At 48.4% G+C, this 13,983-nt stretch overlaps 1 protein-coding gene across 2 annotated transcripts; it reads left to right on the top strand.

Annotated features, from left to right (window-relative positions):
• The first annotated feature begins 727 nt into the window (after positions 1–727).
• On the top strand, positions 728–13,832 carry RAPSN (receptor associated protein of the synapse). 2 transcript variants are annotated; one of them, XM_061140500.1, is made up of 8 exons: positions 728–949; positions 1,528–1,866; positions 10,106–10,264; positions 10,781–10,879; positions 10,961–11,083; positions 11,634–11,687; positions 12,977–13,176; positions 13,527–13,832. In XM_061140500.1, exons 1-8 carry the CDS (start codon positions 758–760, stop codon positions 13,597–13,599), a joined length of 1,239 nt encoding a protein of 412 aa, XP_060996483.1. In that variant the 5' UTR covers positions 728–757; the 3' UTR covers positions 13,600–13,832. The 2 variants fall into 2 exon arrangements, with proteins under 2 accessions (XP_060996483.1, XP_060996474.1); XM_061140491.1 differs by having other exon boundaries at positions 11,634–11,732.
• The last annotated feature ends 151 nt before the right edge of the window (positions 13,833–13,983 follow it).

The raw sequence follows: 13,983 nt of genomic DNA, 5'->3' as shown, positions 1-13,983 counted from the left end.
CCCACCCAAAGGCACGCTGCCCATAGAACTAATAAATGGCAAAGTCGGCATTCGAAAGTCGGCAGCCTGGTCCAGGGTCCACGCTGTTACCCATCGTACTGTGCGGCTCATAGAACGTCAACAGGTGAGGATTTATTGGCCTGTGACAGTTCCATTTTACAGATGAGGAAACTGAGGCCCAGAGAAGTGAGCAACTTGCTGGCTGGGCTGGGCTGTGGGTTACAAATCATTGGGATGGGGTGGGCCTGTGCGCAGGTGTGTGGCCAGTCCCTCACAGAAGCAGAGCCGGGGAGGGTGGCTCTGGGGATGGCGGTGATTCAGAAGAGGGATCAGAGCTGGGCACCCGCTCCAGCCTCCCTGCCACCCATGTGCCCAGCTTCACCCCTACTTCCTCCAACTCTCAGGCTGCAGGGAGAGCCTGCCCTGCCCGGGGGGCTTGGGTCCAAGGTCAGAGGTGCTAAAGAGATGCCCGAGGGGGTGCCCCGGGGCTGGAGGGGGCGGGCACCTTCCTCCCAGCTTGGGGGCGGGTGCGGCAGAGGCCCGCGTGACCTTGTGGCTGACATTCCTTGGCGGCCACGTGGCCCCAACTGGCAGGGACAGCTGCGCACAGGGGCTGGACCGGCTTTGTTCCCAGGGTGGCGCCCGCTCTCCATTCAGGCCCTGCGCCTGCTCGGGGCTGGGTGGGTGGCGGGCACCGGGGGTGGGGGGTGCCCCATGAGAACCTAGAGCCGCGGGGCCACCGGGGGTCTCTGGGAGGATGGGGCAGGACCAGACGAAGCAGCAGATTGAGAAGGGGCTCCAGCTGTACCAATCTAACCACACGGAGAAGGCGCTGCAGGTGTGGATGAAGGTGCTGGAGAAGAGCCCAGACCTCGTGGGGCGCTTCCGCGCGCTCGGCTGCCTCGTCACGGCCCACTCAGAGATGGGCCGCTACAAGGAGATGCTCAAGGTGGGAGCGTGCGTGGCCAGGCTGGGCAGGTGGGGCCCGGCGGGGCTTCTCCCAGGCTTCCCAGGCCCCCTCCCGCCTCCTCAGACTCGCCCATACCCCCCAGGCTGGTGGCCAAGGTCTGAGGCTCTGAATCCTCTGCATCTCAGGCCCTGGGTCTTGGATGCTCGGTCTTGACTTTGGATTTGGGCCCGTGGCCTTGAGCTTTGGTGTCTGAGGTTCTCAGCCTCGGGGTTTGAAGCACTCGAGGCCAGGTCTCAGAGTCGAGGTTCCAGTCCTCTCCTATGGGGTTCTGAGTCTAAGCCTGGAGTGGGGGGCTGGCGCACTGGCTCCAGGTTCAAGGCTGGGGGGCGGGGCGGGTGGTGGAGACTGCAGACCAGGATCAGGCTGGAAGTTGAAAGCGGAGGGTCTGGGTTTGGGAGGTGAAGGCTCCCGGGTTGCAGCTTCCAGTCTGGCTGGGGAGCCCAGCGCGTATCTGAGGCTAGGGGTGGGTGCTCCAGGTCTGAGGCTCTGGGCTGGGGCGTGGGGGAGCCTTGGAGGGGCAGAGGCTGAGCGCCCCGGCCCTCCTCCATGGCGGGCAGTTTGCTGTGGTCCAGATCGACACCGCCCGGGAGCTGGAGGACGCCAACTTCCTCCTGGAGAGCTACCTGAACCTGGCGCGCAGCAACGAGAAGCTGTGTGAGTTCCACAAGACCATCTCCTACTGCAAGACCTGCCTCGGCCTGCCCGGCACCAGGGCGGCCGCCCAGCTCGGAGGCCAGGTCAGCCTGAGCATGGGCAACGCCTTCCTGGGCCTCAGCCTCTTCCAGAAGGCCCTGGAGAGCTTCGAGAAGGCCCTGCGCTATGCCCACAACAACGACGACACCATGCTAGAGTGCCGCGTGTGCTGCAGCCTGGGCAGCTTTTACGCTCAGGTCAAGGTGCGCCCGGGGCCCCAGGGGAGGGTGGCGGAGGTTCCGGCTCCCGGAGAGCCTCCTAGGAGCCATGCTCCCTGTTGTATCACCTCGTTCAGTCCTCCCATTTAAGTAGGCACGAGGCAGATGGGAGTCTGAGAAGAGAAAGACTTAGCCGGGAGGTACAGACATGGCCAGGCTTCCCAGTGGCTCTAGTGGTGAAGAACCCAACTGCCAATGCAGGAGACGTAAGAGATGCAGGTTCAGTCCCTGGGTCAGGAAGATCCCCTGGAGGAGGGAATGCAACCCACTCCGGTCTTCTTGCCCGGAGAATCCCATGGACAGAGGAGTCTGGTGGGCCACAGTCCACTGGGTCGCAGAGTCAGACACAAGTGCAGTGACCTAGCATGCAGAGATGTGGTCAGGCAGGGCAGAGCCAAAATTCAAGCTTCAGTCTGTCTGACTTCCTGGGGGAGTGGGAAGCTCCTATAAACCTGTACTACCATGAGTTTGCTGTATCATCTTAGGCAAGTCACTTCTCCTCCAGACCTATGAAATGAGGGCAAATGGAACCCGCCTTACAACACGGTCATAAGGATTCATTCATCAAACACATGTTGAGTACCTGTTATACCCCAGGCACTGGCGGTCAGGATATAGCCGTGAAAATAACAGCCAAGTGCCTGGGTTCATGAAGCTTGCTTTCTAGCTGGGGGAGGAAGTTGAATAAACATAATCAGCAAAGCCGAGTATCCAGTGTGGTGGAAAGTGCTGAGGAAAAAGGAAAGGGGGTTGGAAGGGCCAAGGAGCGGGCGTTGCAAGTTCAAACAGGATGGCAGAGGTGATGTCTGATGACTTGGAGAAGAGAGGGTGAGCCATGCAGAAATCTGGAAAAAGAATGAAAAGCAGGGAATGGTTAACGCCCAGCTCTGCTCTTGGGGGAGCTTGCCTTGTGTATTCCAGGAAGGACGGAGGCCAGCGTGGCTGTCGCAGGAGTGTGAGAGGAGGTGGTGGGGTCCGGGAGGTAAGAGGAAAGGGAGATCGAAGAGTGAGAAGGAGCTGATGGAGCCAGTGGCTGCAGGCTTCCGGTCCTGAGCACTCGCTCTCCTTCCTCCAGACAGCCAGGCTGTGCTTGGCCCTTGGGGGATGTCAGCGCCTGGTCCATAATAATGCCTAATAAACCTTGCGAAAGTCAAAGTGTGAAAGTGTTAGTCGCTCAGTTGTGTCCCACTCTTTGCGACCCCGTGGACTGTAGGCCACCAGGCTGCTCCGTCCATGGGATTCTCCAGGCAAGAACACTGGAGTGGGTAGCCATTCTCTTCTCCAGGGGATCTTCCCAACCCAGGGATGGAACCCACATCTCTGAAGTTTCCTGCATGGGTAGGTGGGTTCTTTACCACTAGCTCCACCTGGGAAAGCAGCTGGAGGAACCGAGAGTCATCCATGGATTGATGGATCATCCTTCATTTGAGGGTTTTGTTTTCAGCAATAAGACATCTGGGAAAGTCACTCTGTGAGATCAAATAGGGTTGGAGAGAGAGAGGGGTGTTTTAAAACCTTTTTTTATTATGAAGAAAATTAACCATATAGGAATACATAGAGGATGATATAATGAATCACCCTATACGGGCTACTTATATTTAACAATTATTAATATTTTGCCATGTTTGACTTACATATTTTTCACTGAAGTGTTGTGATATAAAATTATATCACATTATATCCCATGCTTTATGGGACTTCCTTGGTGGTCCAGTGGCTAAGACTCTACGCTCCCAGTGCAGGGAGCTGGGGTTTGATCCCTGGTCAGGGAACTGTATCCAGTATGCTGCAACTAAGAGTTTGCATGCTGCAGCTAAAGACCTGGAGCAGCCAGATAAATAATATTTTTAAATTATACACATCACAAAGTTTTACCCAGAAGTATTTCAGTATGCATTTCTGAGGAATAAAAAGACCATTTTCTGGTATAAGGACATTTTATTATATAATCACAACACTATTCTCTCACACACTATGGTGAAAAATTATCTCTTAAATTTTTCTGTTTATCCTGAAAATACACCTTTACCCTCAGCTTGTTTGAACTGGAACACAAGCAAGAACCACACAGTGCAGTGAGATGTCACTTTCAATAGAAAGTTAATAGACTACTCTTTATTCTCCATGATTTACTGAAGAAACCAGATTAATTAATATTCCATCTCATTGTCTCATTGCTTCCTCAAGGAGTCACATAAGCTGTTTCTTTGTCTCCATTACTCTCTATGAACGAGAATTTAAAAAATGACTTGGTAAGATCTAGGTCACGCATTTTTTAATGTTTTCTTTTTTTTAATGTGGACCATTTTTGAAGCCTTTTTTGAATTTGTTACAATATTGTTTATGTTTTGGTTTTTTGGCCACAAAGCATGTGGGATCTTAGCTGCCCCACCAAGGACTGAACCTGCACCCCCTGCGTTGAAAAGGGAAGTCTTAACCGCTGGACCACCAGGGAAGTCCTGTAGGTCATGCATTTCTGGTGAGAACCTATACAAGCAGGACTGCGTGCTTCATAAGACACCATAATGACGTCTGAGCAAGTGACCACCTGATCCCACTCTTTTCAGCTTTGCCTTCATCCTTGCAGGACCAGCAGATTAATTTGTGGGGTGACACTTTGTGAATATTCAGTTCGGCAACAGTATTTTCCATAATGGTTTGAGCATTTGTTGATGTCTGTTGCCTGAATCAATTCTGTCAACTCTCATGAAATGGTGACTTCCAAGTTCTATGATGCCTTCTATAGTTATCAGCTGGGATTTTCCTATAAGGAAGAACTTTCCCTCATTAATAAGAGCTAGCTGATTACTCTGAAATACAGTTCCTAAAGGAAAGGTAGATACATCCTTTGTCCCTCTCCTTTAATTGCCATGTTTCAGGATAACGAGTTGATGTGATAGTTTTGTTTTGCTTCCTCTTTTTGGTATTTCATCATGAAATCTTGGACTTAAAAAAATATTCAGTATTCTTCAGTTATTTGCAATCATTGTTCCTTTTGATACGTTATCTTAATTTTAGTCAGTGGAAGTCTCTTCAGCATGACCCCTATGTCCTTTTGATGAGACTTCCTTTAGTCTTTGAAAGAAAGCATTCTTGTTTTCCGGCACAATAGCCTGTCCCATGGCATTGTGTATAGTTGCCCCTTGGTATTCTCAGGGGATTTGTTCCAGGATCCCCGAGGACACCAAAATCCAGGAATGCTCAAGTCTCATATAATATAGTGTAGTATTTGCATAGAACCTACATATATGGCTGCAGTGGGTCTTAGTTGTGGCACGTGGGATCTAGTTCCCTGACCAGGGATCAGACCTGGACACCCTGCGTTGGGAGTCTGGAGTCTTACCCACTGGAGCACCAGGGAAGTCCCCCCTCCTATATTCTTTAAATCATCTCTGGTTGTTGTTTTAGTCACTAAGTCGAGTCCTATCCTTTTGCAATCCCATGGACTGTAGCCTGCCAGGCTCCTCTGTCAGTGGGGTTCTCCAGGCAAGAATACTGGAGTGGATTGCCATTTCCTTCTCCAGCGGATCTTCCCCAGCCAGGGATCAAACCTGTGTCATTGGCAGGCAGATTCTTTCCTACTGAGCCACCAAGGAAGCCCAGATTATTTATAAAACCTAAAACACTGTAAATGCTAGGTTAATAGTCAGGTGCCTGGCAACTTGAATCTTTGCTTTTTTAGAACTCTCTGGACTTTTTCCCCCAATATTTTCAAGCTTTGATTGGATGTGGAGCCCTTGGGTTCTGAGGGCTCACTATATTTCCTGCTCCAGACCTGCAAAGACCGGATGTGGGCTCTTAGGATGCTCACTGCCACTGACTTGTTATTGCTGCTAAATCTCAGTTTCGAGGACAACTGGACTTTATACTGAAATCTCCAACTCAAGCCTAATGTTTCAGGATTTTCTTTATTTCAAACTTGATTTTTTTTTTCTCTTAGGCTGAAAATCTTCGTTTCTAACAATATAATTAAATATTTACTTTATCTTACAAAGTACACAAAATAATTTCAAAAGACAATATACCACTATTACTGGAAAAAAAAAAAGATGACACGAGGTTTAAGATTTCTCTACTGTTCTTTTATCTTTATAATATATCCCACTATGGTTGAACTGTTCAAGTGTATGTTTTAAAGTCATTTAAATAACACTTTTTCTGTATGGTTATGTTAATAAGATGTTATATATTATGGCAATTATGATATCATCATAATATATTATAATATACCATAATTATATTATAATTAAATTATCATTATAATTATATATTTTATATATTATATATAATAATAAATATATATTATATAATATACTATGCATTATATTATTATATAAAATTATATATTATTGTGTATTATATTATTATAACATAATGTTATATATTATATTTATATATAATATTATATATTGTTATTATATATATTATGTATTTAATATAATAATATAATCATATTATATTTATTATAATACATACATATTATAATAAATATAATATAATATATATGTATTTATAATATATATTTTTATATTTTTATATTTATATATGTTTATATATTTTGTATATTTTATATATTTATATTTTTTATATATATTATATATTTTAAAATATATATATTTATAATATATCTATAATTTATATATATTATTTATATAATCATTGTAGATAACATATAATATATTATATATTATATAATATAATCATATATAATGTAATTATATAATAATTGTATAATAATTACTATAATAATATATTGTTATATATTATATTAATTATATATATTTAATTATATAATTATAATTAGATATAATTATAATTATAATATATATTATAATAATATATAAGTTATAATGAATATAATATAATTATAATATATAATATGTATTATATATTATATATAATATAATATAATTTATATTATATATTTAATACAATAATTATATATAATGAATGAATATATAATATATTTATATTATATAAATATAATAATATAATAGTATAATATATTAATAATTATATTCATTATATTATAATATATAATATAACGTAACATATAATAATTATATATAATATATAATTATTTTATAATATATAATGTAATATATTATAATTATAATATATAATTAAACAAATTATTATATAATTAATATATAATACAATATATGATATAATAATTATTATATTATATAATTTATATGTAATTTATTTATATAAATATTATATATATAAATATATAATTATATATTATCATTATATTAAATTAATTATATTAATTATAATTATATTAAAATTAATTATAATTTTATATAATAATATACAGTTAAGGTCATTTGTTTCCATTTTCTAATCTTAGGCTTTTTAAAATTAAATTTCCTATTTTTAAGTCTGTAAAACATTTACGTGGCTTCAAATTAAAAAGTACATAGTACACATTAATTTTATTTTATTTTTTAATTTTAAAAATTTATTTATTTATTTTACTTTACAATATTGTATTGGTTTTGCCATACATCAACTTGAATCCTCCATGGGTGCACATGTGTTCCCCATCCTGAGTCCCCCTCCCACCTCCCTCCCCATCCCCTCCCTCTGGGTCATCCCAGTGCACCAGCCCCGAGCACCCTGTATCATGCATCGAACCTGGACTGGTGATTCTTTTCACGTATGATAATTTACATGTTTCAGTGCCATTCTCCCATACCGTCCCGCCCTCGCCTTCTCCCACGGAGTCCAAAAGACTGTTCAATACATCTGTGTCTCTCTTGCTGTCTCGCATACAGGGTTATCATTACCATCTTTCTAAATTCCATATATGTGCGTTAGTATACTGTATTGTTCTTTATCTTTCTGGCTTACTTCACTCTGTATAAGGGGCTCCAGCTTCATCCATCTCATTAGAACTGATTCAAATGAATTCTTTTTAATGGCTGAGTAATATTCCATGGTGTATATGTACCACAGCTTCCTTATCCATTCATCTGCTGATGGACATCTAGGTTGCTTCCATGTCCTGGCTATTATAAACAGTGCTGCGATGAACATTGGGGTGCACGTGTCTCTTTCAGATCTGGTTTCCTCAGTGTGTATGCCCAGGAGTGGGATTGCTGGGTCATATGGCAGTTCTATTTCCAGTTTTTTAAGGAATCTCCACACTGTTCTCCATAGTGGCTGTACTAGTTTGCATTCCCACCAACAGTGTAAGAGGGTTCCCTTTTCTCCACACCCTCTCCAGCATTTATTACTTGTAGACTTTTGGATAGCAGCCATTCTGACTGGCGTGAAGTGGTACCTCATTGTGGTTTTGATTTGCATTTCTCTGATAATGAGTGATGTTGAGCATCTTTTCATGTGTTTGTTAGCCATCTGTATGTCTTCTTTGGAGAAATGTCTGTTTAGTTCTTTGGCCCACTTTTTTTTTTTTTTTAGTTCTACCACTTTATTGCTACCAACCCATCTCCCTCCACCCTCGTGCACACATGCTCAGTCATGTAATCCCATGGACTTCAGCCCACCAGACTCCTCTGTCCATGGACTTTTCCAGGCAAGAATACTGGAGTGGGTTGCCATTTCCTTCTCCAATTTGGCCCACTTTTTGATTGGGTCTTTTATTTTTCTGGAATTGAGCTGCAGGAGTTGCTTGTATATTTTTGAGATTAATCCTTTGTCTGTTTCTTCATTTGCTATTATTTTCTCCCATTCTGAAGGCTGTCTTTTCACCTTGCTTATAGTTTCCTTTGTTGTGCAAAAGCTTTTAAGTTTAATTAGGTCCCATTTGTTTATTTTTGCTTTTATTTCCAATATTCTGGGAGGTGGGTCATAGAGGATCTTGCTGTGGTTTATGTCGGAGAGTGTTTTGCCTATGTTTTCCTCTAGGAGTTTAATAGTTTCTGGTCTTACGTTTAGATCTTTAATCCATTTTGAGTTTATTTTTGTGTATGGTGTTAGAAAGTATTCTAGTTTCATTCTTTTACAAGTGGTTGACCAGTTTTCCCAGAACCACTTGTTAAAGTGATTGTCTTTTCTCCACTGTATATTTTTGCTTCTTTGGCAAAGATAAGGTGTCCATAGGTGCATGGATTTATCTCTGGGCTTTCTATTTTGTTCCATTGATCTATATTTCTGTCTTTGTGCCAGTACCATACTGTCTTGATGACTGTGGCTTTGTAGTAGAGCCTGAAGTCAGGCAGGTTGATTCCTCCAGTTCCATTCTTCTTTCTCAAGGTTGCTTTGGCTATTCGAGGTTTTTTGTATTTCCATACAAATAGTACAAATTAAGTTTATTAGAAACAGGTTTTTATTGGGGTTACCAAGAGTTCTCTTTGGGTCATATTAGTTTGTTGGATATCAAATAAAAATTCAAGTAGGTTTTCTACAAAAAAGAACAGAGAATCGGGGTTATAGTTGAATGGGACATGAAGTCAAAGGTGGTTGTTGGATTTTTATTTTTGTTTTTCACATGAGGTAAGAAATGCCAGACTGTGTTTTTACGGTGATGGGATTATTCAGTAGAGAGAGACTGGGGAGGGGGCTTCCAGAGCCCGCATGGAGGAGTTTATTTAGTTTGACAGGAGCAGGAGGGAGGCAGTGTGGAAACAGGGCCGATGGGGCTTGACGGAGAAGGCGGGTGAGGGAGCTGGTCTCTGATTTCCTTCTCTTTCCTAACAGAGTGTACGGTGAGGTCATGTGCTCATGGCAGGTTGAGAAGACATTTGGAAGTTTGAGGAGAAGGAAAGGGGGAGAGGATGATTTCTTTGCCTCAGTGAGTCTGCCCTATGTTCTTGGAGCTGACTCTGCTGGCAGTCCGTCATCCAGGCCTCAGCGATGACCCGGCCGCCAGGAGGCAAACTCCAGCGTGGGGTCAGGGTGGGCTCTGACAGCCCCACCAGCACCCTACTGTGCATCTCTGAAGGCGAGGGGCCCAACCGGGACTGGCCGAGAGGAGAAGCCAGTTGCCTTTCTTGCTTCTCATTCTCATTCATTCATTCATTCAACAAATCCTTTCTGAGCCAGGAACTGTGCTAGGCCCTTGCCACACCCGGTAAACCAGATGGAAACCCTTATGTTCATGAGCCCACCCCTTTGCAAGGCTGTTCCCTCTGCCTGGATCACGGTTTTCCTGGACACCAGAATGAATGAATGAATGAACCAACGAACATGCCGTGGAGCGCTCCACTTAGGGGCAGCTCCCGCCACTCAGCATGCGCCCTCCCTTTGTCCCCTGCAGGACTACGAGAAAGCCCTGTTCTTCCCCTGCAAGGCTGCAGAGCTCGTCAACGACTACGGCAAAGGCTGGAGCCTCAAGTACCGGGCCATGAGCCAGTATCACATGGCTGTAGCATATCGCCTGCTGGGCCACCTGGGCAGCGCCATGGAGTGCTGTGAGGTGGGCGCCGGGCAGGGGGCGGGCGGAGGACGGTGGTGTGGGCAGGGCCCGGGCCTGGGGCTTCTTCCTGCCTGCCCAGCCGGCTGAGGCCCCCCAAGGCTGGCTCCTGGGGCCCCCCCTCTCTACAGCTGAGCCCCTGAAGGGTGCGCTTGCTCCCCTTGCCCCAAATCTCATTCCCTTATAGTCTGTTCCCAGTGGAGGGGGCTTTCCTCTGCCCCCCGCCCAATACCCACTCTGTGGGACATTTTAAGTCGGAAGCGAGCCAGTCTCTGGGGTTCCACCGACCTAGGTCGGAATCCCAGCTTTGCCACTTAATAACCTGGTGGCCTTGGTCGAGCCCCTTCCACTCTCAGAGCCTCAGTCTCCAGGGTGTCAGTCCTCAGTGGTCCGGTACACGGGGGCTCAGCACCAGGAAAGGGGTATCGGGCTCCGAGGGTGTCAGAGGGGCCCCCGGGACGAGGATGCCTCCAGGGTGGGGGGCAGACGCGCAGGCCTGAGGGACCGGCTCCATCGCAGGAGTCTATGAAGATCGCGCTGCAGCACGGGGACCGTCCACTGCAGGCTCTCTGCCTGCTCTGCTTTGCTGACATCCACCGGAGCCGTGGGGACCTGCAGGTGAGGTGACCGGGACGCAGGGGCTGGTGGTGCGGGCCGGGCCGGGCCTGCCTGATCCCACCCCGCAACCCGGCTGCGCAGACGGCCTTCCCCAGGTACGACTCCGCCATGAGCATCATGACCGAGATCGGGAACCGCCTGGGGCAGGTGCAGGTGTTGCTGGGCGTGGCCAAGTGCTGGGTGGCCAGGAAGGCGCTGGACAAGGTGAGAGGGACCCCTGTCCTGCGGCCCCCAGCTCTCCCCAGTGCTCCCACATGTCAACCAACCGTGTGTGGGTCTCGTTCCCGACTGGGCTCTTTCAGACCCCTTGTCCAGTATCAGCCTCACCCCAGGGCATCCCAGGTCACTTTCCAGGCTCAGAGCAGGGTGTGACTTGCCCAATCACCCAGCTCCTAAAAGGCAAGACCTGGGGTTGGAACTTGAGAGGCTTGAACTACATCCTACAATCTCACATGGAGTAGGAAATCCACTGCGGTGTTCTTGCCTGGAAAATTTAAAGGGCAGAGGAGTCTGGCGGGCAGCAAAGGGTTCCAAAGGGTCGGACATGACTGAACAAGAGAGCCCAGTTTTACAAACCCCCCATGAGATAGGAATGTTCTTCCCATTCTGTATCCAAGTAAACTGAGGCAGCTCAGGCCTGTGTACCCCAGGCTCTTCCTCTCCCCAGCCCCACCCCTCCCTACCTTTCCTTCCCTACAAGCCAAGGCCTCTGTCTGCGGCCCTGCCTGCAGCCTTGGCCTTTCTCCCCTTCCAGGCTCTGGATGCCATTGAGAGAGCCCAGGACCTGGCTGAGGAGGTGGGGAACAAGGTCAGACCTGATTCCGTCTGCTGGGTCTGGAGTCAGGAGCCCAAGGTGGGATCTTGGGTGGGTGGGGAGGAGGCCACGCCCCCCACCAGCCTGCTCGTGCCCTGAGTCCTTCGTGATCTCCAGGAGATGCCCCCAGTCACCCCCTGACCCTGGCTGTTGCTCCTCCACCCCGAGAGCACTTGGGGGGGGGGGGTGGGCAGGGCGAGAATTCCATAGCTCGGGGGATATCAGAATTCCTTAGTGGTTTGTTTCTCTTTTTTATGAATGTCTCTTTCTTTCTGACTGCGCTGGGTCTTCACTGCTGCTTGGGCTTTTCTCTGGGTGCGGTGCAGGCTTCTGCCCGCCCAGGTGGCTGCCCTTGCTGTGGAGCACAGACTCTAGGGCACGCGGGCTTCAGAAGGTGTGGCCCCCCCGGGCTCTAGAGCACGTGCTCAGTACGTGTGGCACACAGGCTTAGTTGCTCCCTGACACCTGGGATCTTCCCCGATCAGGGATCGAACCTGCGTCCCCTGCACTGGCAAGCCGATTCTTCACCACTGCGCCACCAGGGAAGCCCCCCTCAGAGGTTTCTTGATGGTCATTAAGACTCTGCCACTGATAGGGAGGCGGGCACCCCAGGGCCCTTCTAGCTGTGGGTTCCAGGACTCACTGGCTTCCTGCAAGGTGGGTATAGCAAGCCCCCTTTTACAGATGAAGAAAGCGAGGCTAAGAGAGGTGCTCAAGGTCCCACACCTGGTAACTGACCTGTGTTAACTCCACAGCCTGTGTTCTTCCCCCAGTCTACGTGGCCTCTGCAAATTTCATCATCCTATCCAAACCTTTAAATGTTGAAAATAGCCTTAGAGTCTTGTGGAAGATGTGCATTTCTCAGAGGTCAGGGCACAGTCCCGTTAAAATGCCAAACAAACCTGCTTTCTGGCTTACCCAAAGTATCTTGACTTCTTCAGAAATGCTGATGAGTTGCTGTGGGTATGCAATTAACAGAAACAGGAAAGGCGTTGAGGCAGCAGGTCCGGTCAATAAAAATCCTTCAAAATCATGAGGTCCCCAGTCGCTTCTAGGAGTATCGCTGATTCCACCCACCCCCTTCATTCGGCATAAAGGGAAGCTAGGGCCGGGAGAGGGCCAGACGGTTTTCCTAGGTCCCTCAGCAAGGCGGGAGCGCGGCCAGGACAGGCCCCCTGTGTCCTGAGCGCCCTGTGGCCCCGAGCGGACAGACGGCGTCTTGGGCCGATGCTCCGCGGCTGACCTGGTCTTGCCCCCCACCCCGCCCCACCCCTGTGCCACAGCTGGGCCAGCTGAAGCTGCACTGCCTGAGCGAGGGCATCTACCGCAGCAAAGGGCTGCAGCGGGAGCTGCGTGCCCACGTCGTGCGCTTCCACGAGTGCGTGGAGGAGACCGAGCTCTACTGCGGCCTGTGCGGCGAGTCCATCGGCGAGAAGAACAGCCGTCTGCAGGCCCTGCCCTGCTCCCACATCTTCCACCTCAGGTGAGCGCCCTGATCACACTTAGGCGGTGCTTTCGGGGCCTCCCGGGTGCCTGTTCTAAGAGTTTCCTGTCTAATCACTCATCGAACCCTCCCAGAGGCCCTGTTGTTTTCCCCAAAGAGACCACAGAGAGAGACTTCTCGAAGGTCATGGGAGAGCGGCACCCAGGGCCAGAGGTGCCTCGGTCACCCATGCCTGACCCCTGGCCCAGGCTCTGGCCTGCAGGCCTCCCCAGGCACGGGGCCAGGGGTCAGCAGCGCTGCCTGCCGCGGGGAGGGGAGGAGGGAGCCGGGTCCAGGGTGGGCGGCCAGGCCGGCCGAGTGGACAGTGCCCTTTGCTCCCCGCCCCGAAGGTGCCTGCAGAACAACGGGACCCGAAGCTGCCCCAACTGCCGCCGCTCGTCCATGAAGCCTGGCTTCGTGTGACCCAGCAGGTCGGGGACTTCACCTGGCCTCCCCTGCTCCTTCTCTGCCCTCACGCTGGAGGGCCCCGACCAGCTGAGCCTCTGCCTTGCCTGTTTACTCCTGGGGCGGTGGTGGGTGCGGCCTGCCCACCGCGGCCTGCCCTCCCCCGCCTCTCTGGACTTTGCTCTTTCTAGAAAAATAAAGCCGTTCGTACCTGGTCCCAGTGATTCGGACTTTCCTCGCCCACGGTCTGCCCAAGGCTGGGGGAGAGCAGCGGGCTTCCTCAGACACCCCTGTCTCTCTGCACACACAGACGGGCACCTCCGCCGCCCTCCCGGCTTCTTGGGCTGCAGCGGGAGCCCAGGCAAGATCCTGCTGGTGAGCAGCGCCTTTACGTGCTGACAC

The sequence above is a fragment of the Dama dama genome, chromosome 1 (assembly GCF_033118175.1).
Source record: "Dama dama isolate Ldn47 chromosome 1, ASM3311817v1, whole genome shotgun sequence".
NCBI lineage: Eukaryota > Metazoa > Chordata > Mammalia > Artiodactyla > Cervidae > Dama > Dama dama.
The sequence above is the reverse complement of the archived record's forward strand: the minus strand, read 5'-3'. Positions and strand labels throughout refer to the sequence as shown.

Excerpts from the sequence above, each read along its gene's own strand:
- RAPSN (XM_061140491.1), top strand. The coding sequence starts at position 758 with ATGGGGCAGGACCAGACGAAGCAGCAGATTGAGAAGGGGCTCCAGCTG. Across the intron at positions 10,265-10,780 it reads GCGCCATGGAGTGCTGTGAG|GAGTCTATGAAGATCGCGCT; the intron begins GTGGGCGCCGGG and ends GCTCCATCGCAG. Across the intron at positions 10,880-10,960 it reads GGAGCCGTGGGGACCTGCAG|ACGGCCTTCCCCAGGTACGA; the intron begins GTGAGGTGACCG and ends CCGGCTGCGCAG.